Here is a 26,175-nt window from a genome sequence, read left to right as displayed (position 1 = left end):
CAGTAGCCGGAATGTCGCTAATAACGTGATCTCGAGAAGGGAGACTATCGCCCATAAAATCCAACAAAAAAGGGATTTCATCTTAGAAAAGACAGTCTCCCCTTTCTCGCAGTAGGATCATCAAATTGCTAATTTTCACAGTTACAAAAGGTGATTTAAAGAAGGCTTAGTGAGATGGGGTGCCTATTACCACTTCTTTATTACATGCTTTTTAGAGTCAGTCTTCAGAAAAAGTTTATTTTGGAATGAGAGACATCATTAAAGTAAAATTTCCAGCCACTGCCTCAAATAAATCAATAGCAATCAGGGTAAGAGAAGAAAGGCAATTATTATCTCTTACTAGATGCTGTGTGGGTTCTATACTTTGTGGGAGGGCAGAAAGAGAGGATAAAAACATGTTTTTAAATCCCCCCCCATCCTCCATTATAACTCCCCTCCTTACTTCAAGAACTTAGACTTTTCCAGTGCAACCCTGAGAAGAGTAAAGAGTACGTGTTGTATTTGATCTAGTGTCGCACATTGTTCAATGCTTATTTTTTTTCCCATTCACATGGATAGGAATTGCCATAGATTTACATTTAGAACTCAATTAATAGTATATCTGTGGGAATTGCTCTGTGCTGTACAACTACTGTATACATTACAAAAAGGCTAGACTAGAGTAATCTCTAAAGCCTTCAGCCAATAATGTGAATAATGTCGCATTCAAGTTCCAACAGGACTGTATTAACTTTGCTCTCTCATTTTATGAAGAAGGGAAGACTGAAGGTAGTTAGTCTACAGTATGTGGTTTAGTTGTAATTTAGTACACACAGAGATAGATATCCATTTTGGTGTTACGTGTTTGTTTCGAACTTTTCTTAACATTTTCCTCAAAAAGGAAAAGCACACCAGTTGATCACGGCAACACCAAAATGGTTTAGTCTCTCTCTTATCAGTAAAATGGATACATTTAAAACTTTCCCCCTGTCGTTAAGAAGATGCTTTATAACTCCAAGTTCAGTTATGAGTTATGTTTCTCTGCATTATCTCTGTCTGTGCTCTTCGTATTATATCAGCATGGTAGTATCCCTCGGAGCCGTGATCATGCATTCCCCATCTAACCTTGGAAGATTAGATAGACTTTAGGCCTTCCAGGGATGTCTAGAGCCAACATGTTAAATTAGTTGAAAGCCGAGATCAGATCAGACCTGAATTGTACTGTGGGCCTCAAGACTTAAAAAAAAAAAAAATCCTAGTTTTATGTTTGACTGGAGGCTTGAATGAGGATATTGGAGCGAACTCAGAACATCGATGCTATAAATATAGATGGAGACAAATTGCAGAATAACAACGTAAGACACACTGTGACTTTTGTGCACGTCAATGCTAGATTTGCACTAAAGTTTACATTTCACAAGCATATCATAAGTCGTGATTAATCTCTAAGTGAATATGATACCGTCGAAGTGTGGCAAATAGAATAAGAATGACTGCTCTATCACAGTCAGGGCCATATTCTGACATAAGAAACCATGTAGCTGGGTAACTCAAATTGTCACACACATCAGTGCCTGTATTCAAAAAGAGTCTTACTTTATCTAAGATCAGCCCCCACCCTGTCCATATAATCCTTATTATGATCTAAAAGGCAAAACTCATCCTATATCAGCAATCCTACTCTTAAAGCGGCAATCAGCAGTTGAAACAATGACAAAGCATTATCACCACCCCTGTTTAAGTAAAAAGGGATGGGGCAGGAGAAATGTAACCGCTCTCAAATGTATAGACATAGCTATGGATGCAAGAACTGACCATCCATCTCATCAAAATTATAGTTTTAACCATGTTTTGAGGTTATTTCGTGTTTGTCCACAGTGTACAAATAAATAGTGCTACCCTCATGGACAACCTCACACTCATGGACATTTGCTTATATGGACAACAACATCTGAAAATGCTCTGGATACATTCAGTAATATAATAAGAACATTTTGGAGTAGGTACAAGATAAGACAAAACAATTACAAGGGTTTGAGTGAGAGATCCAACTGGTGTCTCGAAGTGGCCACACACGTCTCCACCTGTGCACAGTTACTAAGTCATTTCAATGCACTTTCATGACTTAATGAAAGAGTTTTCAACTATAAGGTGATACTTTGACCTCTCATAGCATTGCCATTGAGGAACTGAAGCAAGCACACTTGTAGTTTTTTTGTTAGGAACATCCCCACCATCACACAATTACTGTTGTTGTTGTTTTACGCTATCCTAAAATGTTCAATTATAAATCACAATCTGGGTCAGGTGGGCATCATTTGAAAGCTTATTCTATTGCCAACACGACTAGCTAAGTCATATGTACGGTGTTAGGCTTTCAAAAGTCACTTTAGACAAATTGTAATTTTGGTGCATGTAGAATGGAGTCACAGGTGCATTCATGCGCGTGTTCCGCGGCTAATTTTCATCGCAATACAACAAACGGGCTCATTCTGTTCAGGACAACCCAGGGTATAACACGTCACCCTTGGAACTGTGGGTGAAACAAAGCGATCATAAACGTTGAGACTGTAAATGACATGAGTTTTTTTTCAAATATGGAAATGTGAGGTGCACATTCGAACTCCGGTGGATGGTTTGTTTGTGTGATATCAAAGCATGTATGATATCCTCTCGATTTACAACATTTCCCTCACTCGGACAACAAACAATGAACAAAAGTATCCCAAGTATGGGAGGGATGGGTCGTCTCCTTGTCATGCGCGGTGCTCAAGTTTATAACGGCTGTCAGTCAATGCCCATACAGAGCTGTGAAGCGGAGAACCGGAGCTCTGACGTCATGTATACAGTAGCATGTTACTGTACATCCACTGCGTTCCAATTTAGGTGGTTATCAATGACACCATCTGTCATTTTCAACCCGTATCTGTGAGTGGAAAGGGGTACTACTATTCACATAACCATATTTGCAAGAGATCCCAATGAATTTCAATGGCCATATACTTAAATGGGAAGAATTCAGGTCGCTACTTATTTTCAATGGTGTAAACTATAAACTTTAAAACTGCTGACCGGTCTGGAATAGGTTGCTTGTATACAGCTTTTTGATACCATCTATACTTTCTGAACAATGTTTTAAATGGGCATAAAACATTTTTTAAAGTCACATACACCGGATAAGTGCAGTGAAATGTGTTGTTTTACAGAGTCGGCCATTCTAGTACAGCGCCTCTGGAGCAAATTAGGGTTAGGTGCCTCAGTCAAGGGCACATCAACAGATTTTTCACCTTGCCGGCTCGAGTATTCGAACCAGTTTCAAACGCTCTAGCCGCTAGTCTACCTACCGTCTCCAATCCCATTTGGATTCGCAACTGCTCTTGAACAGTTAAAGATACCAACACCAAAACAACTTTAACACGTGCAGACTGTCTCTGGTGCTGTTGCTTGAAAACACATTGTTGATACTACTTGTACTATTCACACTACAACCATATTTGCATAATTCCCAATGCATTTCGGTGATAGACTTGAATGGGAAACATTCTGGTTGCTACTAGTTTGCAACCATTTAAGATAGAAACACCATTCAAACTATGAAACGTGCAGACTGGTCTTGAGTAGTGTGCTTGTATACAGCTTTTTGAAACCATTTATACTTTTTGAACTATAACCATTTAAATGTGTATAAAAGCTCCATATGCTTCATGGTACATTTTTGGATTCACCACTGCTCTTGAACCATTAATGATACAAACATGAAACCAACATTGAAATGCGAAGACTGACTAAAATCTTGTCAAAAGCCTCTTGATACTATATATACTTTTTCAACTTTAACTCCATAGACTTCAAAGGCAACATTTGGATACACATTACTCTAGATCTGTTTCAGCTAAAAACACCACCCAAATGTTGACATGTGCAGACTGACTCAACTTAGATGGTTTCAACAAAGCTTTTTGCTACCATTCATACTTTATTAACTATAAAGCTGGTTATTTCCACATTCATTTCAGAGGTGGAATGCAGGCTTCAACATTCTAAACTGAAATCCACTGGCACAAAACTTTCAGAATGTTTAAACTAAAGGATTTTGTGAACTTAAATGCACATGATATGGCTTTTGATGATTTAGTGATCACTCTAGCCTAATATACTAGGCCACTATAATTCACTATAATAACTCCACACCTACAAACCACCATCAATTTACTTTTTGGTCCAGCCACTGACAGTTGGATACAAAAAATCTACCAGCCACTCAGATTTTCTAACAAACAACCAAAAACAAAAAACAGGTGTGCATTCTGTTTTTCTAAAACAGGAAATATATTACTAGTAAGAAGTAATGGGGTATATTGCTTAATTTAATAAAAAATTTGTAACCTGGCGCAGCGGTCTAAGGCACTGCATTGCTTGATGTGTCACTACAGACCCGGGTTCGATCCCAGGCTGTGTTATAACAGGCCGTGTCTGGCGCACAATTGGCCTAGCATCGTCCAGGTTAGAGGAGGATTTGGCCGAGGGGCTTTAGTTGGCTCATCACGCTCTAGCGACTCCTTGTGGCGGGCCAAGCACCTGCAGGTTGACGACAGAAGTCAGTTGAACGGTGTTTCCTCTGACACATTGGTGCGGTTGGCTTCCCGGGTTAAAGTGGGCGGGTGTTAAGGAGCGGGTCATGTTTGGCGGGTCATGTTTCGGGGGACGTATAACTCGACCTTTGCCTCTCACGAGCCCGTTGAGGAGTTGCATCGATAAGACAAGATTGTAATTGGATTTGACAAAATGTGAGTTTTTTTTTTTACACGTTTAGATACAATAGTAAAAACAGATAAACAGTTCTACAACTGAACATCAAGAATCAACAAAGTGCCCTGCCATAAAAGACAGAGTTATATGGCATATTCATTATTACAGTTCACGGCTCTATTTTTTTTACAAGGACTAAATTATGTGCTCCTAAGTAGCAATGTAGAAGAACACAAATAAATCCTGGACAGTGGTCACCAGCCTTTTCTGAGTCAAGCTCACTTTGTCAAAATGCAAGTCAAGATCTACGACTCAGATTCTTTTTTAAACATGACTTAACAAACGTAAGCCTATGCAACATTAACCAATTATAGACAGTTCTTCAGCAATGATGTTGCCTAATACCTAATACATTATCACTGCATATTGGCTATAATTGAATTGCCCTGCCAATGTTGTTCTTCTCAGACCATATTGAAATGATTTACACTACCGTTCAAAAGTTTGGGGTCACTTAGAAACGTCCTTGTTTTTTAAAGAAAAGCATTTTTTTTCTCCCTTAAAATAACATCAAATTGATCAAAAATACAGTGTAGAAATGGGTGATTTTTTATGGATTATCTACATAGGCGTACAGAGGCCCATTTTCAGCAACCATCACTCCTGTGTTCCAATGGCACGTTGTGTAAGCTAATCTAAGTTTATAATTTTAAAAGGATAATTGATCCTTACAAAACCATTTTGCAATCATGTTAGCACAGCTAAAAACTGTAGTGCTGATTAAAGAAGCAATAAAACAGGCCTTCTTTAGACTAGTTGAATATCTGGAGAATCAGCATTTGTAGGTTCGATTACAGGCTCAAAATGGCGAGACAGAGAGCTAGCAAGATTTCATTTTTTTTTTCAATTTTAATTTTCACTTACTTAGTGAATGCAGCTAGCTAGTTTAGCATACTCAAACACCCGGCTCAAACAAGGATGCTATGTTACCTAGCTGGCTATTGCTATCCAACATTGTAACTCTTCCAAGTCAAGGTAAGCTTTTGGTTTTATTAATTTATTGCCACCAGGGCCAGCCGGTGTAACTGCTTAACTGCTTGCTATCTGTACACTGTACTGCATGATTGAAGCGGTGATATGGCTGTGTGTAGCGATTAATGTTTATAATATGAAGGTATGGCTTGGAAAGGTTTTTTCGAACTGGTCACAGACAGCTGATGTGTTGTGCACTGAAGTGTACAAGTGAAGGGAAATGGTGAGAGGAGGAGAGCGCATAGATGTGAGAAGGAATTATACAACGATCTGGCTGCTATGAAAGTGAACTGTGTTTGTGTGTGATCAGGGGTTAATTCATTCCACCGATTCTGTAGAAAAACATTTCTTAAATGGAACAAAAATGTTAATTTGCAACTGTTGGACTAATGATTACACCCTAGATCAGCTAGATGCAGGCAAGATTGTGTAAGGCGGTATTGAATGTGTCAATGTGATTACACCTTGATTACTCAAATTTATCTTGACCTGTGCACCTACGTTGTAAACTTTCATTCATAGGCTAATTTGTAGCAACCTCATGATGGGTATAGGGAAATTATGAGTATCATGTAGTAGCCTAAACCTATCAGTGTTAGCATTGAGCTGTAATAGAAATAAGGCCATGCTCATAAAAATAAATGATCATCCTCCCTCATCTTAAATGGCACCGATCGCCACTGATCTCATAGTATCAACGTTGCTGTGCGTTTGAGGTTTCTTTTTGCAGTCTATGGTTCGAGGAAACTGGAGACACAGGGATCTGAGCTATCTGATTGGCCAGCGGTAGGCCTATAAGTGAACTTGACTTGCTCTATGCACCTGCCGGGTAGGCGGAGTTCAACCTTCAGACACATGAAATGGTTAAAAATAGGAACACTTTGCCTTCCCGGCGCTAGGGCTGCTGAATAAAGTTCACCTACCGCCAACACCGGGAAAAACATTAAATAAATAGGAACGCAAAGCTTTATCATTAGATTGCGATCGACCGGTTGGTGACCACTTATATAGGAGAACAATGAAAGTATTTGAGTGTTTTAATGATAAGAAATTACCAATAGTTCATGAATATACGTTTTTAGGAGTGATCCATGCTCAATCAAGCACAATCATTAGGTGAGATAGAAATGTTCAGCTCCCCCTTTAAGGGGGCAGCTTGCTTGTCTGTGATGAAAAAAAACTCAGACGGCAATGTCTTCCTAGCAGCAGACAGGTGGAGCAAACAACCTAGTGTGTGAAGAAAACAATGTCTGGCCAAGAAACACAATGAAAAAGTCACACTTTAGTAGCCTTTCTTGTCAATTCGACCAACTTCTACTTGTGGCCTGTCCCCAAATGTTCTGTGTGACCACCCGCCAACGTGACTGGTGAAATAGATATTCTTACCTACCAATGCTAAAATCTACCCACATTTGGACGGTGGCCGGTGTTAATTTCCAACCCTGCAAACCACCCCAAAATGGGTCACTATAACTAACACATAGCCAATGAAAACCGTATTACTACCATTAATACTACGGCCATCCCTGCCATTTACTACTACTATTTCACAACCATAAATACTTCAAAGACTAGCAAGCACACCACATTTACTTCAGTAAATGTCCTTTTCTAGTTATTACAAATTTAAGTCCAAAAATTGATGTTGCAACAGCAGATTGCTCCTTTTAATACAGGTCACGCCCAGATTATGGGAAATATTCCATTTCCCTCTATCCCTGACAGGACAAGCACGTGCTGACCGTGGTGGCCATTGACCAGATGCTTGAGAAGCTGAAGAAGTCAAACGAGTTCCTGGAGTTGATCCTGAAGGGCCTCAATGAATACCTGGAGAAGAAGCGCCTCTACTTTCCACGATTCTTCTTCCTGTCCAACGACGAGCTGCTGGAGATCCTCTCTGAAACCAAAGACCCCACAAGGTAAGAGCCCTGGCGTTAACCTTATACCTGTTCAGACCTGGGCTCAAATACTATTTGAAATCATTCTAAATACTTAATTGGGCTTGAATGAACTTGCCTAGCACAATGGCACCAATGGTATAGCCTTAAAATGGAAAACTCTGTCCATCTGGCGCTCCAGGCAGGGTAAAACAAATGCTAAAATGACTGTTACAGTCCTATCCCCGTGGGATTAACCCTATTTCACTAGTGCGTCACAGTGTAAATTATGCGTTGTATTGTAGCATTTCAGTTTCACGCGAATGCTGCCGTCAATCAACCAGAAACCGTGGATTGACGGCAGCATTCGCGTGAAACTGAAAGCGCGAACCACTGCTTTTAACCAGGGCAAGGTGACCGGAAACATGACCGAATACACACAGTGTAGCTATTCTCTCCGCAAGGCTATCAAACAGGCAAAGTCCCAGTACAGAGACAAAATAGAATCGCAATTCAACAGCTCAGACACAAGAGGTATGTGGCAGGGTCTACAGTCTATCACGGATTACAAAAAGAAAACCAGCCCCGTCGCGGACCAGGATGTCTTGCTCCCAGACAGGCTAAATATATTTTTTGCCCGCTTTGAGGACAATACATTGCCACTGACACGGCCCGCTACCAAAACCTGCGGGCTCTCCTTCACTGCAGCCGAGGTGAGTAAAACATTTAAACGTGTTAACCCTCGCAAGGCTGCAGGCCCAGACGGCATTCCCAGCCGCGTCCTCAGAGCATGCGCAGACCAGCTGGCTGGTGTGTTTACGGACATATTCAATCAATCCTTATCCCAGTCTGCTGTTCCCACATGCTTCAAGAGGGCCACCATTGTTCCTGTTCCCAAGAAAGCTAAGGTAACTGAGCTAAACGACTACCGCCCCGTAGCACTCACTTCCGTCATCATGAAGTGCTTTGAGAGACTAGTCAAGGACCATATCACCTCCACCCTACCGGACACCCTAGACCCACTCCAATTTGCTTACCGAACCAATAGGTCCACAGACGACGCAATCGCAACCACACTGCACACTGCCCTAACCCATCTGGACAAGAGGAATACCTATGTGAGAATGCTGTTCATCGACTACAGCTCAGCATTTAACACCATAGTACCCTCCAAACTCGTCATCAAGCTCGAGACCCTGGGTCTCGACCCCGCCCTGTGCAACTGGGTCCTGGACTTCCTGACGGGCCGCCCCCAGGTGGTGAGGGTAGGTAACAACATCTCCACCCCGCTGATCCTCAACACTGGGGCCCCACAAGGGTGCGTTCTGAGCCCTCTCCTGTATTCCCTGTTCACCCACGACTGCGTGGCCATGCACGCCTCCAACTCAATCATCAAGTTTGCGGACGACACTACAGTGGTAGGCTTGATTACCAACAACGACGAGACGGCCTACAGGGAGGAGGTGAGGGCCCTCGGAGTGTGGTGTCAGGAAAATAACCTCACACTCAACGTCAACAAAACAAAGGAGATGATTGTGGACTTCAGGAAACAGCAGAGGGAGCACCCCCCTATCCACATCGACGGGTCAGTAGTGGAGAAGGTGGAAAGTTTTAAGTTCCTCGGTGTACACATCACGGACAAACTGAATTGGTCCACCCACACAGACAGCGTTGTGAAGAAGGCGCAGCAGCGCCTCTTCAACCTCAGGAGGCTGAAGAAATTTGGCTTGTCACCAAAAGCACTCACAAACTTCTACAGATGCACAATCGAGAGCATCCTGTCGGGCTGTATCACCGCCTGGTACGGCAACTGCTCCGCCCACAACCGTAAGGCTCTCCAGAGGGTAGTGAGGTCTGCAGAACGCATCACCCGGGGCAAACTACCTGCCCTCCAGGACACCTACACCACCCGATGTCACAGGAAGGCCATAAAGATCATCAAGGACAACAACCACCCAAGCCACTGCCTGTTCACCCCGCTATCATCCAGAAGGCGAGGTCAGTACAGGTGCATCAATGCAGGGACCGAGAGACTGAAAAACAGCTTCTATCTCAAGGCCATCAGACTGTTAAACAGCCACCACTAACATTTAGCGGCCGCTGCCAACATACTGACTCAACTCCAGCCACTTTAAAAATGGGAATTGATGGAAATTATGTAAAAACGTACCACCAGCCACTTTAAACAATGCCACCTAATATAATGTTTACATACCCTACATTACACATCTCTTATGTATATGTATATACTGTACTCTATATCATCTACTGCATCTTGCCATCTTATGTAATACATGGACCACTAGCCACTTTATACTATGCCACTTTATGTTTACATACCCTACAGTACTCCTCTCATAGGTATATACCGTACTCTATACCATGTACTGCATCTTGCCTATGCCGTTCTGTACCATCACTCATTCATATATCTTTATGTACATATTCTTTATCCCTTTACACTTGCGTGTATAAGGTAGTAGTTGTGGAATTGTTAGGTTAGATTATTTGTTGTTATTACTGCATTGTCGGAACTAGAAGCACAAGCATTTCGCTACACTCGCATTAACATCTGCTAACCTTGTGTATGTGACTAATAAAATTTGATTTGATTTGATTTGATAGGTAGGTAAATGGAAGGTAACAGTATGATTTGTATTCCCTCCCGAGTATAAGAGGTGCCCAAGCTTTGCAGCAATGTAAACTCTTTGTAAATCTATCCCTTTAAGCCTTAAAAGTGGGCTATTTTTGTGGATAAAGTGTTTCTTGCCCAAGGTCCTAGAGTGCAACTCAACTGAGGCAGGCAATCACTAGCTTGATTGTGACACTGCTGAAATGAAATTGATTGCTCTTGAAAAATCACAGCTCAAGCCTTTGCTATAAGACTTCAGGGACACACTAACCACTTGTTAGGAAGAACTGAGATACACTGAACAAAAATATAAACGCAACATTTAAACCGTTGGTCCCATGTTTTGTGAGCTAAAATTAAAGATCCCAGAAATTTTCCATACGTATAAAAAACGTATTGCTTTCTAATTTTGTGCACACATTTGTTTACATCCCTGTTAGTGGGCATTTCCTCTTTGACAACATACTCCTCACCTGACGTGTGGCATATCAAGAAGCTGATTAAACAGCATGATCATTAAACAGGTGCACCTTGTGCCGGGGAAAATGAAAGGCTACTTTAAAGTGTGCAACTTTGTCACACAACACAATGCCACAGATGTTTGAGGGAAAGTGCAATTGGCATGCTGACTGCATGAATGTCCACCAGAGCTGTTGCCAGAAAATGTCATGTTAATTTCACCACCATAAGCCGCCTCCAACATCGTTTTAGAGAATTTGGCAGTATGTCCAACTGGCCTCACAACCGCAGACCATGTCTATTCAATATCAAAATAGATAAAATAGAAAATAGATCAAAATAAAAAACATGATAAATAAGACTGGAAGCTACGCTACAGGAAGCTAAATCTCATTCCAAAATCATGGGCATTAATATGGAGTTGGTCCCCCCTTTGCTGCTATAACAGCCTCCACTCTTCTGGGAAGGCTTTCCACTAGATGTTGGAACAAAAGCATTGGTGAGACTGGGCACTGATGTTGGGCGATTAGGCGTGGCTCACAGTCGGCGTTTCAATGCATCCCAAAGGTGTTCGATGGGTTTGAGGTCTCAATATGGCCTCAATGTTTTGCCAATATCGTGCAGCCCAACATGGCAGTGGGGAAATCATCTCAAAGGAGTACAGAAAATGCAGAAATTGATTAAAATACTGACAATTATTTTTCATTGAAACCAAAAAACATAAAATACAGTCAAATACTGTCAACATTTTTTTTTTTAAAGTGATATGATATTTTGGCTATATCGCACAGCCCTAAAATGACTCAGTGCCTTCAGAAAGTATTCATACTCCTTAGCTTATTCCACATTTTGTTGTGTTTTACAGCCTGAATTCAAAATCTATAAAAAAATGTATCACCCATCTACACACCCCATAATGACAAGGTGAAATCATGTTTTGAGACATTTTTGCCAATTTGTTGAAAATGAAGTACAGAAATATCTAATTTACATAAGAGTCAATACATGTTAGAATCACCGTTCACAGCGATTACAGCGTTGAGTCTTTCTGCGCAAGTCTCTAAGAGCTTTACACACCTGGATTGTATAATATTTGCACATTATTCTTTTTTTAAATTGTTCAAGCTCTGTCAAGTTGGTTGTTGATCATTGCAACACAGCCATTTTCCAGTCATGCCATAGATTTTAAAGTCGATTTAAGTCAGAACTGTAACTAGGCCACTCAGGAACAATCAATGTCGTATTGGTAAGCAAGTCCAGTGTATATTTGGCCTTGTGTTTTAGGTTATTGTCCTGCTGAAAAGTGAATTTGTCTCCCAGTGTCTTTTGGAAAGCAGACTGAACCAGGTTTTCCTCTAGGATTTTGCTTGTGCTTAGCTCTATTCTGTTTATTTTCATCCTAAAAAAAAACTCCCTAGTCCTTGCCGATGACAAGCATGCCCATAACGTGATGCACCCACCATCATGCTTAAAAATATGAAGAGTGGTACTCAGTGATGTGTTGAGTTGGATTTTTACTTTAGTGCCTTATTGCAAACAGGATGGATGTTTTGGAATATTTGTATTATGTACAGGCTTCCTTCTTTTCACTCTGTCGTTTAGGTTAGTATAGCTTCTACCCCCCATAAGACTCCTGAACAGCTAATCAAATGCCTATTACCTCAATTACCTCGACAAACCTGTGCCCCCGCACACTGACTCTGTATCGGTATCCCCTGTATATAGCCTCGCTACTGTTATTTTACTGCTGCTCTTTAATAATTTTTTACTTATCTATTTTTTACTTAACACTTATTTTTCTTATAACTGCATTGTTGGTTAAGGGCTTGTAAGTAAGCATTTCACTGTAAGATCTTCACCTGTTCTATTCGGCGCATGTGACAAATCAAATTTGATTTGATTTATTGTGGAGTAAGTACAATGTTGTTGATCCATCCTCAGTTTTCTCCTATCACAGCCATTAAACTATGTAACTGTTTTATTGTCAGTATTGGCCTCATTGTGAAATCCCTGAACAGTTTCCTTCCTCCCCCGCAACTAAGTTAGGAAGGACACCTGTATCTTTGTAGTGACTGGGTATATTGATACACCATCCAAAGTGTAATTAATAACTTCACCATGCTCAAAGGGATAATTATTGTCTACTTTTTGTTTTTGTTTTTACCAATCTACCAATCAGTGCCCTTCTTTGCGAGGCATTGGAAAACCTCCCTGGTCTTTGTAGTTGAATCAGTGAAATTCACTGCTCGACTGAGGGACCTTACAGATAATTGTCTGTGTGGGGTACAAAGATGAGGTAGTCATTATCAAATCATGTTAAACACAAGTATTACACAAAGAGTGAGTTCATGCAACTTAAGTGTCTTGTTAAGTACGTTTTTACTCTTGAACTTTAGTGTTGCCATAACAAAGTGGTGAATACTTATTGATTCAAGACATGTCAGCTTTTCATTATCAATGAAGTTGTAAACATTTTTTAATACATATTTCCACTTTGACATTATGGGGTACTTTGTGTAGTCCAATGACACAAAATATAAATTTAATCCATTTCAAATTCAGGCTGTAACACAACAAAATGTGCAGCAAGTCAAGGAGTATGAATACTTTCTGAAGAATAACAACACTTTATATTTTCTGAAATAAACAAAAATGAACTACAGTAACTGTTGGCATTTCAGTTTCCCGCTGAACTGAAACCGAACCGTGCCATGACCCCAAAACCGCAATACCTACTGAACCGTTACACCCTAGCGATCGGGGGTAGCTTGTCAGAAAGCCATGTTTCAGAAAAATAGGATATTGCAATTACAAGAGTCTCTTTGAGGGAAGTGGTGGCCGGTTTTCTCCTCGCCTTAGTTTTACCAGGACCCCCGCTCGCTCTCCTGCCTTTTTTTTGGACTGCGCTTCCTCTTTTGTAGCCCGAAGATTGGGTCAGAGGTACACAAAGAGCCCAGGCAGATGAATCGAAGTTGATGCCGGAATTTCGTTTATTAACTGCCGATGTTCAAAAGTTTTTGTTAATCATAGGAAATAATAGCAGACACATTTCGAGCAAAGAAAGTAAAGATACATGCCAAAAGAATCACAAAATAGCAAAGTCGAGTTGGAGCACGCAAGACGGCAGACATACAGTACGGTGCCATCTCTCTTAATGTGTATCAGATGTTAGGGTTATTTATACAATAGATAGATGCATTGTAGCGGTTGGTCATACACAGGCTTTAAAGTAGTGATGGCATTTGAGTTCCTTCCGTAGTGAGGTATATGGGCATATTTACATTTCAGGTGTTTTTCACAACTCCTGTTCAGAGAATAACCTCCCAAAGTATAATATGAACAGAACACACAAACTTGGCCACTACATGCACTTCATTCAGCAATAAAGGAATTCTCAGAACCACCTCATCAAGATGGCTCAAAAGAGATGGGAATAAGGAGAAGAAGAGAAAAAGTTGAGGCTTCGAAAACGAAAATCCTGTACTTACTGTGGGAATTTAATTCTATAATGTCTTCTCCTCACGACACTCTGCCCTACTTACTCCACCGTGGCTCCCTGAGTAGGCGAAAGGCTGATAAGCATGCCTTGTCTTATTTCACCAAAGGCATGTGGTTTATAATGAATGTGATTTCAGACAAAGGAGGCTCAGCCCTTTACTCTTCTGTTTCTTTTCCCCCCCCCTTCTCATCCACTACTGCCATGAATTTCATTAGCCTCATGTCGCCTCGTGCAGTCACTGACTTTTCTGAAAAGACAGAATTTTCCAAACACCTACGGTAGTTTGATTTTGACAAGGCGAGGAATCTGTTGCGAGGCTGAATAGGACCTAGTGTGCCGTCTTAATGCCCTTTTGAGCAAGGATGTGCCATTCTCCCATCCGTAGTGCTTTACCGCAGTTCTTTCTGTATCGAAGTTTGGCAAGACCAACCCAGTCAACCTGCACAACCATTTCATGCAGCCACACATTTTCCCCAACGCTGCTTGGTTGCTTTATGATTCATGAGTATTTTTTAAATTAACGACTGTCCTTTTTTTCAGAACTGTTTTTTTTTTTTTTTTAGTGTTAGACTTCAATCCAACACAAAATAATGTATTGCAAAGTAATTTGTCACAGAAAGCACAACAAAATGCTTAGGCGTGGCGCATGTGTCGTATGTAAGATTTGATTCGTCTCTTTTGTGTTCCCCGACTGGTGGTTAGAGGACAATCAATAGCTGATTATCATCAGGATTAGGACAGATGCAGTAGTTTGCGTGCGGTGTGAATAACAAACATGTTGTTGATTTTCCAGGCAAACCCTTGCATGCAATATAATAATCACAAGCAGTAGGCCTAAACGAGATGCTCCAACTGTGGCAGTGTTATACAGATAGGGAAGGACATCTAATTGTGGGAAGTGATGCATGGAAAGCAAGGACTTTGCCACCCAGGAGGGCCAAGATAAATAGGCGACCTGCTTACATTTGGATTATGCCTTCTATTAAGGGTATGATTAATCTTAAAATTTAAAGTTTGTTAGTTTTGTGGCCTAGGATGATCGAGCAGTGTAAGCTGCTTTGTCCAAAAAACATATACCGCTGCATGGGTTTGTTTACATCCCACTGCTATTTCAGCACACTCTTTCCTCTATCTTTCCACGGTATCTATCCTATCCAATCAACATCAAACAAACATGTTTGGCATTTTTGATACATAAAAAGTGGTCTGAAGTCAAACTGTTCATGCTCCATGCAATATGTGTTGTGCGTCCGGTTGTAGGTCTACAGTGCATTCGGAAAGTATTCAGACCCCTTGACTTTTCCCACATTTTGTTACATTACAATCTTATTCTAAAATATATTTAATTGTTTTTTCCCTCATCAATTTACACACAATACCCCATAATAACAAAGCAAAAAGAGGTGGTTTAGACATTTTTGCTAATTTATTACAAATAAAAAACTGAAATATCACATTTACATATTTGTATTCAGACCCTTTACTCAATACTTTGTTGACGCACCTTTGGCAGTGATTACAGCCTTGAGTCTTCTTGGGTATGAAGCTACAAGCTTGGCACACCTGTATTTGGGGAGTTTCTCCCATTCTTCTCTGCAGATCCTCTCAAGCTCTGTCAGGTTGGATAGAGAGCGTCGCTGCACAGCTATTTTCAGGTCTCGAGATGTTGGATCGTTGCCCTGTTGGTAGATGAACCTTCGCCCCAGTCTGAGGTCCTATAAGCACTCTAGAGCAAGTTCTTGTCAAGGATCTCTCTGTACTTTTCTCCGTTCATCTTTCCCTCGATCCTAATTAGTCTTCTAGGCCCTTCCGCTGAAAAACATACCACAGTATGTTGCTGCCATCACCATGCTTCACCGTAGGGATGGTGCCAGGTTTCCTCCAGACATGACGTTTGACATTCAGGCCAAAGAGTTCAATCTTGGTTTCATCAGACCAGAGAATGTAGTTTCTCATGGTCTGAGAGTCTTTTAGGTGCCTTTGGGCAAACTCCAAGCGGGCTGTCATGTGCCTTTTACTGAGAAGTGGTTTCCGTCTGGCCACTCTACCATAAAGTTCTGATTGGTTGAGTGCTGCAGAGATGGTTGTCCTTCTGGAAGGTTCTCCCATCTCCACAGAGGAACTCTGGCGCTCTGTCAGACTGACCGTCAGGTTTATGGTCACCTCCCTGAACAAGGCCCTTCTCCCCCGATTGCTCAGTTTGGCCGGGCGGCCAGCTCTAGGAAGAGTCGTGGTGGTTCCAAACTTCTTCAATTTGAGAATGATGGAGGCCACTGTGTTCTTGGGGACCTTCAATGCTGCACACATTTTTTTGGTACCCTTCCCCAGATCTGTGCCTCGACACAATCCTGTGTCGGAGATCTACGGACAGTTCCTTCGACATCATGGCTTGGTTTTTGCTCTGACATGCACTGTCAACTGTGGAACCTTATATAGACAGGAGTGTGCTTTTCCAAATCATGTCTAATCAATTGCATGTACCACAGGTGGACTCCAATCAAGTTGTAGAAACATTTCAAGGATGATCAATGGAAACCGGATGCACCTGAACTCAATTTCGAGTCTCTTAGCAAAGGGTCTGAATACTTATGTAAATAAGATATTTCTGTGTTTAATTTTTAATCAGTTTGTTTTCACTTTGTCATTATGGGCTATTGTGTGTAGATTGATGAGGAAAAACATTTATTTAATACATTTTAGAATAAGGCTGTAACGTAACAGAATGTAGATAAAGTCAAGGGGTCTGAATACTTTTCAAATGCACTGTATGTGCTCCTGACAAACTTTGTTTTTGGGGTGAACTAGGCCCATTATTTTTTTACTACTTTGTGTCCCTAAAGGGTGTTACAAATGTGTGCTTGTAATTTGAGAAGAGTTACCCACACACATCCCAGTGAAAAACTCTCCACTGGCTTCCAGTTGAAGCTCGCATCCGCTACAAGACCATGGTGCTTGCCTACGGAGCTGTGAGGGGAACGGCACCTCAGTACCTTCAGGCTCTGATCAGGCCCTACACCCAAACAAGGGCACTGCGTTCATCCACCTCTGGCCTGCTCGCCTCTCTACCACTGAGGAAGTACAGTTCCCGCTCAGCCCAGTCAAAACTGTTCGCTGCTCTGGCACCCCAATGGTGGAACAAACTCCCTCACGACGCCAGGACAGCGGAGTCAATCACCACCTTCCGGAGGCACCTGAAACCCCACCTCTTCAAGGAATACCTAGGATAGGATAAAGCAATCCTTCTGCCCCCCCCCCCTTAAAAGATTTAGATGCACTATTGTAAAGTGGCTGTTCCACTGGATGTCATAAGGTGAATGCACCAATTTGTAAGTCGCTCTGGATAAGAGCGTCTGCTAAATGACTTAAATGTAAATGTAAATGTAAAAACGCTGCATAAATGCTATCCATGATTGTCCCCTTTCTTTCTTTAGGGTTCAGCCTCATCTGAAGAAGTGTTTCGAGGGCATCAACGACGTGGTGTTCACAGACGTGCTGGACATTACCCACATGAAGAGCAGCGAGGGAGAGGTGGTGGAGCTCCTAGATATAATCTCCACCTCCAAGGCCCGCGGCCAGGTGGAGAAATGGCTCCTAGAGCTAGAGATGGGTATGATCAGCTCCCTGCATAAGGTACAGTACCAGTACTTATGGCAACTCCATTGATCTTCTAACAACAGATCTGATATCAGTGTCTAAGGTCTGCTTAAAAATAGATAAATTATATATCTGACCCTGGACCAGTATTTTGAGAGATAATGTACAGTGTCATCAACACCCACAATACACTGTACCATGGACTGGCTAGGCAATCAGTTGGAATCTACGGAGACAGAATTTTCTTAAGCCTTCAGAAATGATTAGAAATAAAAAGTACTTGGGCAATTACTCTAGATCAAATTAAACCTGAAAATGTAACTATTTTTGCCTACTAAGGATTCAGCTCTATGTGAATACAGTAGATTTTGGTGCAAATTAATTGAAAATACTTATTTTTCAACCAAAAAAATCCTCAAATTTTTTTGTAAAAAGAAAATAAGGTTATAAAGATTTGTTCTTAACTGACGTGCCTAGTTAAATAAAGGTTAAATAAAATACACATTCTCTCCTAATTACAGTGTTGTTTTGATCATTATTTTCAAATCCAATGGTTGTGTGCCCCAGGTGATTGGGGAGGCCATTGAGGCATACCCCAAGGACCTGAGGATCAACTGGGTGCGTACCTGGCCCGGCCAGACGGTGCTGTGTGTTTCCCAGGTGTACTGGACCAAAGACATTCACGCGGCCATCGTCTCAGGGCAGAAGGTACAAGGCCAAACTACATTGGAAAGAGTTTACCTTATATTATATCATATAATATCTACAGATGAAAACTAGCCAGCTGGCTTAATCTGGCACATCTTATTGATGTGCATTATCACTGTCAAATAAATACAGAAATATAGGAATATAGGCTGCTGTCATGCTGCAGAACAGATTAAGTGCTATCTCACAACTAACTGAGGAAGAACCACTTGACGAGCACTGGACCATGTTAAGAAAAACCTGGTGTGTTTGTGTGCGTGCATGCGTGTAAAAGCCCGCACAAGTTACTGTGAGTGCATGGGTGTATGCCTTTGCATATGACCCTATGATTGACATATATTTCCCTGTCAAACCAGTGATGTCTCCCTTTATGGTTTTGCAGGCCCTGGATGTCTACCTGCAGCAGAACAACAGTCAGATCGATGACATTGTGATGCTGGTGCGCGGGAAGCTGTCCAAACAGAACCGGGTCACCCTGGGTGCTCTGGTGGTACAGGATGTCCACGCCCGAGATGTACTAGCCACACTGGTCCAGAAAGGCATCAGGGACGAGACTGACTTTGAGTGGCTCAGTCAGCTACGCTACTACTGGGTGGTAAGTGTATGCGTGTGTGTGCATGTGGGTTTTTTGGGGTGTGAATGTGTGCATGCATGCATGTTTTGTTTGTGTCTATGTATTTTACCTTTGGCTCCATTTAAGTACTAACTGACCAGGTTTGTGTTGACTTGACCTCTGTATATACAGGAGGACCGTCTCCAGACTAAGATGATCAACGCCGGCCTTGCTTATGGTTACGAGTATCTGGGGAACACACCACGCCTGGTCATCACTCCACTTACTGACCGCTGCTACAGGTAAGGACCACTAATACTCACCGCACTCGTTGGCAAGTCAGAACCCTCAACATGCTGATGTGCTGCGACTGTAATGCAATGCCCTCAAATCAGACCTATGTTCAAATACTATATGAAATCTTTCATGCGACTTGGTCTAGAAGGATTAGAGTGCCAAGTGTGCGGGGTTTGCACTCCTTGTGACTATTCTATTGGTTCTACTGTGCCAGGCAAGCACAATCATGCATAGATAAAGTATTTTAAATTATTTCAAATAGCATTTGAACACAAGTCTGCCGCTTCTCCTACAGAACACTGTTTGGGGCCCTGCACTTATACTTGGGAGGGGCACCTGAGGGCCCCGCAGGTACAGGGAAGACGGAGACGACCAAGGATCTGGCCAAGGCTGTGGCCAAGCAATGTGTTGTCTTCAACTGCTCCGACGGCTTGGATTACATCGCCCTGGGCAAGTTCTTCAAGGTGGGCATATCCCTCTTGCGTGGTAAAACCTGACTAACCCTGAGTGAACCAGACGCTCACCATTGATAAGTGAAGTGAAACAAGGGTGTGTGCAGCGTTCAGTCATGTTTAACCAGGCTAAGATCCCTCACACCCACTCTTACTGTAGGGCTCAGCTTCTAGTTGGCATGGCTCTATTGATGAATGGCCTATGCTCATGAATACAGTTTTTAAATTATGATAAACGAAAAACGTTCCAGTTTTAAAATGTTGTATTGTAGACCAGCTGATTGAAGAGGGGTCATTCAGATCCCAAAAAAAATGAGATGCAGGGCTGAGACCGTTTCCATGGTAACAGTGACACTTTGGAATGATGAAACTTTGAAACAAAGTTGCCACTTGTTGTAGCAAGTGTTGTAGCAAACCAGTATCATGACATACATGCACCACAAACAGGGCACATGTGTATCGGCTAGCTAGCTAGCTGCTTGGCTAGATACAGAACATCAGCACACTGTTCTTTGATTGGCTAAACAAATCTGTCTCTTTTGACATGTTGCATCTTGGAAACTCCAGCAGCTGACATGAGACATTCTGAAACTACATCGTTTAGATCAAGCAAACTTCATAAAACCATCTTGTCTCGGCTGTTAGATCTGTACCGGGCTTTATAGGCATTCCGTGAGGCAGTTATTTACTCAAATATGATGATAACATTTTATAATAACTGCTTAACAGAATTGTCTACTTTTTGTTTCTGACCCAAAAGAGGACCCCCATGGTGTGGCCCCCAATGCAGGTCATTGTGATTCAGGCCACTTGTATAAGAGCTTAGATTTTTAAGAGGGTCCTTTTGGGTTATTCATCTTTAATTTAATTCAAGTTTTAACTCATCCTTTACTCGACACTTCTCTGCCCACACGAATATGGACTGACAAATTCTTAATATCTACACTTGACACATTGTTCTAACAACACTGCTGGAGCCATGCAGTACCATATAGATATTGTGTTTTGGGTGGCATGCACATTGAGACTTTTAGCCTTGAGTTAAGGATTTTCATCCAGAAAAGCTGATTGTCCCTTTTTGGGGAAAAATGTAACTGATATGTAACTGATAGCTAACATTCCCAAGGTTGAGTGCTCTCCTGTTGTCCATGATGGGTACTAAGACATAGGCTACTACTGAACCTCCTAAAGAACTTGTGTGGCAGCAAGATGGATATCACAACGAAGCCTTGGCAACCGCAACTGGTCCAAGTTATGCTGTGTGTGTATATGTCTGTTTCAGCTGTTTCAATTTGAAGCTGGTGGACAAAACCTAAAGCAAAAGACTCAAACACTAAACTTAAGGAGGGAATGGGGGACAGTTGTTTGAATTCAGGCTGTGGTGTTGCAATTTGCCTAGTTTCCACAAGGGGGCTTCGTTTTACATATAACTCCTTTAAATTACAAATGCCAAGGTATTTATATGAAGGGACTCACTTAATTTGTGCCCTATTCAAAGTGCAAATATGCACGTCTGTGATGCCAATGCTGTGGGCTCTATAAAAAAACATATATTTAGTTTTAGCTGCATTCAGTACCCGTTTAAGGTCAATACGTGAGTTTTGTATGACATTTAAAAGCAGTTTGTAGATCAGCACAGTGTCATCAGCATAACAGTATACAGTTCTTCACTAAGGAACCAATATCGTTAATATACAATGTGAGTAGTACTGGCCCTAGAATAGACCCCTGCGGTACTCATTTTGTGACCTTGAGGAATCAGGTCAGCAACTATACATTGAGATCTATCAGTTAGGTCATTAGTGAACCAGTTGCAGGCATTTTGATCAAGTCCGACAGAGGACAACCTAGGCAACAACAGTGAAGGATCCACTATAGATAAAAAGCAACGTTTAAAGATCTAGAGCCTTTGATACTTATCAAAGGCTCTAGATCTTTAAACGTTGCTTTTTATCTAGAGAGCATACAATAACATTGACTAAGGGATGCAGCTGAGATGGTACTATGTCCCTGTCTAAATCCTGATTGACATGTGTTTAGTATACATTTCCTAGATGTGCATAAATGAGTTTCTACTAAAATAATGTAATTTTACTCATTTCAAATGTAATTCTCTATTTGAGGCGTATGTGCATGCTTCTCTTGTCATATCTCTTGTTGCTTGGCAGGGTTTGCTGTCCTGTGGAGCCTGGGCCTGCTTCGACGAGTTCAACCGCATTGACCTGGAGGTTCTATCAGTGGTAGCCCAGCAGATTCTCACCATACAGAGAGGTGTGTGTTAGAGAGTCCCATAGTGTGTGTGAGAGCAATTCCCCATAATTTACACATTCTCACACCATACAGAGAGCTGTGTGTGTCCATTAAAGACAGATTCTCAACATACAGAGAGTTGTGTGTGTGTGAGACGCCATAATACACATTTTCACACCATACAAAGAGGTGTTTAGGTGTATAGTTCAACTGTTAGTACTTCAACTATAGCGCATTTGGCCACATGTTCTTACTTGTCGCTAGCATGGTCAGTCAATGGCACTGGTCAAATGTAGTCCCGGTCTCTGTAATATAATAATAATAATATATGCCATTTAGCAGGCACTTTTATCCAAAGTGACTTGCAGTCAAGCATGCATACATTACATTACAATACCTACATTTTCTCTCTTAGGTATTACTTCCCATGCTGAAATGCTGCTGTTTGAGGGGACGGAGCTAAAACTAAACCCCTCCTGTGCTGTGTTCATCACCATGAACCCAGGATACGCCGGTCGCTCTGAACTGCCAGACAACCTAAAGGTACCTACATTTACATTACATTTAAGTCATTTAGCAGACGCTCTTATCCAGAGCGACTTACAAATTGGTGCATTCACCTTATGACATCCAGTGGAACAGCCACTTTACAATAGTGCATCTAGATCTTTTAAGGGGGGGGGGGGGGGGGGGGCAGAAGGATTGCTTTATCCTAGGTATTCCTTGAAGAGGTGGGGTTTCAGGTGTCTCCGGAAGGTGGTGATTGACTCTGTGCTAAATGTATTAGTATTATTATCTGAGATCACATTAGCACAAGCCTCAGTGACTGTACCCAAGAGCCATCTGGTTGTACGGGATCACATGATGGCACACATGACATATGTTACGTCCCAAATGGCCCCCTATTCCCTACATAGTGTACTACTTTTGACCAGAGCCCATAGGGTTGTAATGCACTATGTACGGAGTAAGGTATCATTTGGGAAGCAGGCACAATTTTGGTGGGTTGTTTCCTTTCGATAGGCTCTCTTCAGGACGGTGGCCATGATGGTCCCGGACTACGCCATGATATCTGAGATTGTGCTCTACTCTTGTGGGTTTGTGACTGCCCGGCCACTGTCGGTGAAGATCGTAGCTACCTACAGGCTGTGCTCAGAACAGCTGTCCATGCAGCACCACTACGACTACGGCATGAGGGCCGTCAAGTCTGTGCTGACCGCCGCCGGGAACCTGAAGGTACCTGTCACAAGTCATCACATTGACTCTTTGCCCATGTCGTTCAGGTCCCTACAGTGTACTCGCAATAAGCGGTTACCTCTGTCCTCTAAGTTCCCACAATGTTCACCTCTATGGCAGTGTTTCTTAATCCTGTTCCTATGAACCCAATGGACTACACAACTGCTTCCACTAATCAACTCATCATTAAACCTTTGATAAGTGGAATCAGGTGTGTAGTGCTAGGGCAAAACAAAAATGTGCATACCTACAGGCCCCACAATGTCCTCACATTTATCCTTTGCTCCTTTCCTCTCACTTTGACGATTGTGATGTTTTTTTTTATTGCTAGATCAATTGGACAAAAGGGAAAATTATTAACAACCCTTGTTGTTAGTAATGGGACAATTTGTCCTCTCAAACCAGGTTGTCATTGTCTGAAGTTGAATATGAAGTCGAACATGACTCTTTGCAGCCACATAAGATTGAAATTGTCTCTTTTGACATTGTGATGACAGTGAGAAATTGGGGCGTTCGTTCCTAACACGCAATGACATAGCAGAGTACAATGAAGACAGAACCTGGAAGATTGACTTTCAAAGATAAAGGTCTGAACCCAGAACCTGGTTCCCCATATAAATAGAACATATTCTTTCCCAGGCTCTAAGGGTTGTTTTCGGAGCGCCGCAATGCATTCATGTAATTTTTACATCAATTTCAGCACTGCCGCCTCCAGGACTTTACCCTGTCGCCTCTTTCAAAATTACTTTTGGAAAATAGTGGCATGCATTTAGCCCCTTGAGCTAAAGCGACAAAAACCACTGAAGGCTCCCTCGTCTGAAATAGAGCGCGTGTCAGTGCACACAAAGGCTCCTGAATGATATCTTTCCCCACAAGGCCCACATTTGTCTCTCTCTCAATATGTATCTACCTCTTCACACCATTATCTCTCTCTCTCTCTCGTGTCACAGCTGAAGTATCCTGATGAAAACGAAGACATCCTGTTGCTTAGGTCCATCATTGACGTCAACCTGCCCAAGTTCCTGGCTCATGATCTACCGCTCTTTGGGGTGAGATTTGCAAAGTCAATTCCTGACAATATAAACTCAGGAAAAATAGAAACATCCTCTCACTGTCAACTGCGTTTATTTTCAGCAAACTTAACATGTGTAAATATTTGTATGAACATAACAAGATTCAACAACTGAGACATAAACTGAACAAGTTCCACAGACATGTGACTAACAGAAATGGAATAATGTATCCCTGAACAAAGGGGGGGGTTAAAATCAAAAGTAACAGTCGGGTGTGGCCACCAGCTGCATTAAGTACTGCAGTGCATCACCTCATCATGGACTGCACTAGATTTGCCCGTTCTTGCTGTTGTTACCCCACCACTATACATGTGCATCTTCCCAGGGCATCACCTCTGATCTGTTCCCCGGGGTCAAACTCCCCAAACCGGACTATCGTCTCCTGCTGGAGGCCATCAAAGAGAACAGCGATAAGATGAACCTGCAGGTGACAGACTTCTTCGCAGAGAAGATCCTGCAGATCTTTGAGATGATGATCGTGCGCCACGGCTTTATGCTGGTGGGGGAGCCCTTTGGTGGGAAAACGTGCGCCTACCGGGTGCTGGCAGCAGCCCTACAAGACATCTGTGAGAAGGTAACTTTCACTTCTTACATACAGATGCCATATCTTCTTTTGATCATCCTGCTGCTGCAGGATTCTTTTCCTGTTGTGTGAAACTGGATCAAATGAAGATATGGCATTTTAGTTCAATTCTGTGTCTAAAACCCCTTTAAAGGCCCACAGGAGCGGAAATTCATTTTTTTTTCATTCACTTTTTTTCAGCTGAAAGATGATGCCAATAGCTTACCTATGATGTTGCACAATGATTTAAGTCAATAAGTTATCTTAGTCAAAGTATGATATATTTGGGCTTGAAGTGGGAAAGCCAAACTGGTATCTTCGATATTTTCTGTGTCAATTGCATGTGTTTCCTCTATGAGATGACGTGCTAATACTTTTTAGTCTACATTTCTTTCCAGGGCTGGGATTCATTTGAATGTTACCATCCACCAGCATGGCATTGTTTATTAATCAGAAGCACCTGCAAAGTTCTTCCTCTCCGCGAGTTGCGACAGCTGTACCAAACAGCTTTTCGCCGTAACCTACATGGCCTACATTCAGCCATGGTGCATAGGGGTGTTTAAACGTACATTTTCAACCATTCCATGGGTCTTACGGAAACATGTCCACCCACCCGCGGCACCGGGCCATGCAATAGGAACTCGCCTTCACTACACGCTCCACTGGTTTGGTTAACGCAGCTATAGTAGATCCACAAGTGGCTATCCTATGATAAAAAGGCACCCGCGAAAGAAAAAGAAACGTGTTTATCTATTTTGTAGTGCCGTAACATTTGTATTGGTGTTTAGTGTTGTCACATATCATTTGTGGCGTACATCATGAGCATGGTCATTTTAGCCTTATCCCTATAATTTCACTTCCCCAACCATGGCATCAGCACGGGCTGCCTTGGCTCGCTATACCGCAGCCAAATAGCCTGCCAGCACCCTACTAATGGTTGCACCGTGTTGTAGAAGAACGCGTCTCTCGTCCAAACCATTCAGTAGGCTATCCATATTACCGGAGCTTCGTCTATTCTTTCTATGGCGGATTCGCGGCCGCATTTTATGGAAGCTGCCAAAACTTTGGAGATAACAGTAGATTGCAAATACAAAGATACTGGTTTCCCCTATCCGTCTGTGGCGGAGTTTTCCCTATGCTTATGACAGATCCAGCTCCAGAACTAGCCATAGCCTAGCTGGCTAATCTTTTGAATACGGTATAGACCTAGTTAAAAAAATAGC

At 42.0% G+C, this 26,175-nt stretch overlaps 1 protein-coding gene across 1 annotated transcript in view; it reads left to right on the top strand.

The window, feature by feature from the left end:
• Nucleotides 1–26,175, top strand: part of dnah7 (dynein, axonemal, heavy chain 7) — a 212,557-nt gene that overhangs the window by 53,086 nt on the left and 133,296 nt on the right. The window contains exons 20-30 of the mRNA XM_055879049.1: nucleotides 7,486–7,679; nucleotides 17,659–17,857; nucleotides 18,389–18,529; nucleotides 18,912–19,124; nucleotides 19,275–19,384; nucleotides 19,675–19,843; nucleotides 22,000–22,102; nucleotides 22,497–22,624; nucleotides 23,105–23,317; nucleotides 24,268–24,366; nucleotides 24,716–24,964. Coding sequence (XP_055735024.1) covers nucleotides 7,486–7,679; nucleotides 17,659–17,857; nucleotides 18,389–18,529; nucleotides 18,912–19,124; nucleotides 19,275–19,384; nucleotides 19,675–19,843; nucleotides 22,000–22,102; nucleotides 22,497–22,624; nucleotides 23,105–23,317; nucleotides 24,268–24,366; nucleotides 24,716–24,964 — 1,818 coding nt within the window. The remainder of the gene's footprint in view (nucleotides 1–7,485; nucleotides 7,680–17,658; nucleotides 17,858–18,388; nucleotides 18,530–18,911; nucleotides 19,125–19,274; nucleotides 19,385–19,674; nucleotides 19,844–21,999; nucleotides 22,103–22,496; nucleotides 22,625–23,104; nucleotides 23,318–24,267; nucleotides 24,367–24,715; nucleotides 24,965–26,175) is intronic.

Source organism: Salvelinus fontinalis, chromosome 23, assembly GCF_029448725.1.
Source record: "Salvelinus fontinalis isolate EN_2023a chromosome 23, ASM2944872v1, whole genome shotgun sequence".
Classification (NCBI taxonomy): domain Eukaryota; kingdom Metazoa; phylum Chordata; class Actinopteri; order Salmoniformes; family Salmonidae; genus Salvelinus; species Salvelinus fontinalis.
The sequence above is the reverse complement of the archived record's forward strand: the minus strand, read 5'-3'. Positions and strand labels throughout refer to the sequence as shown.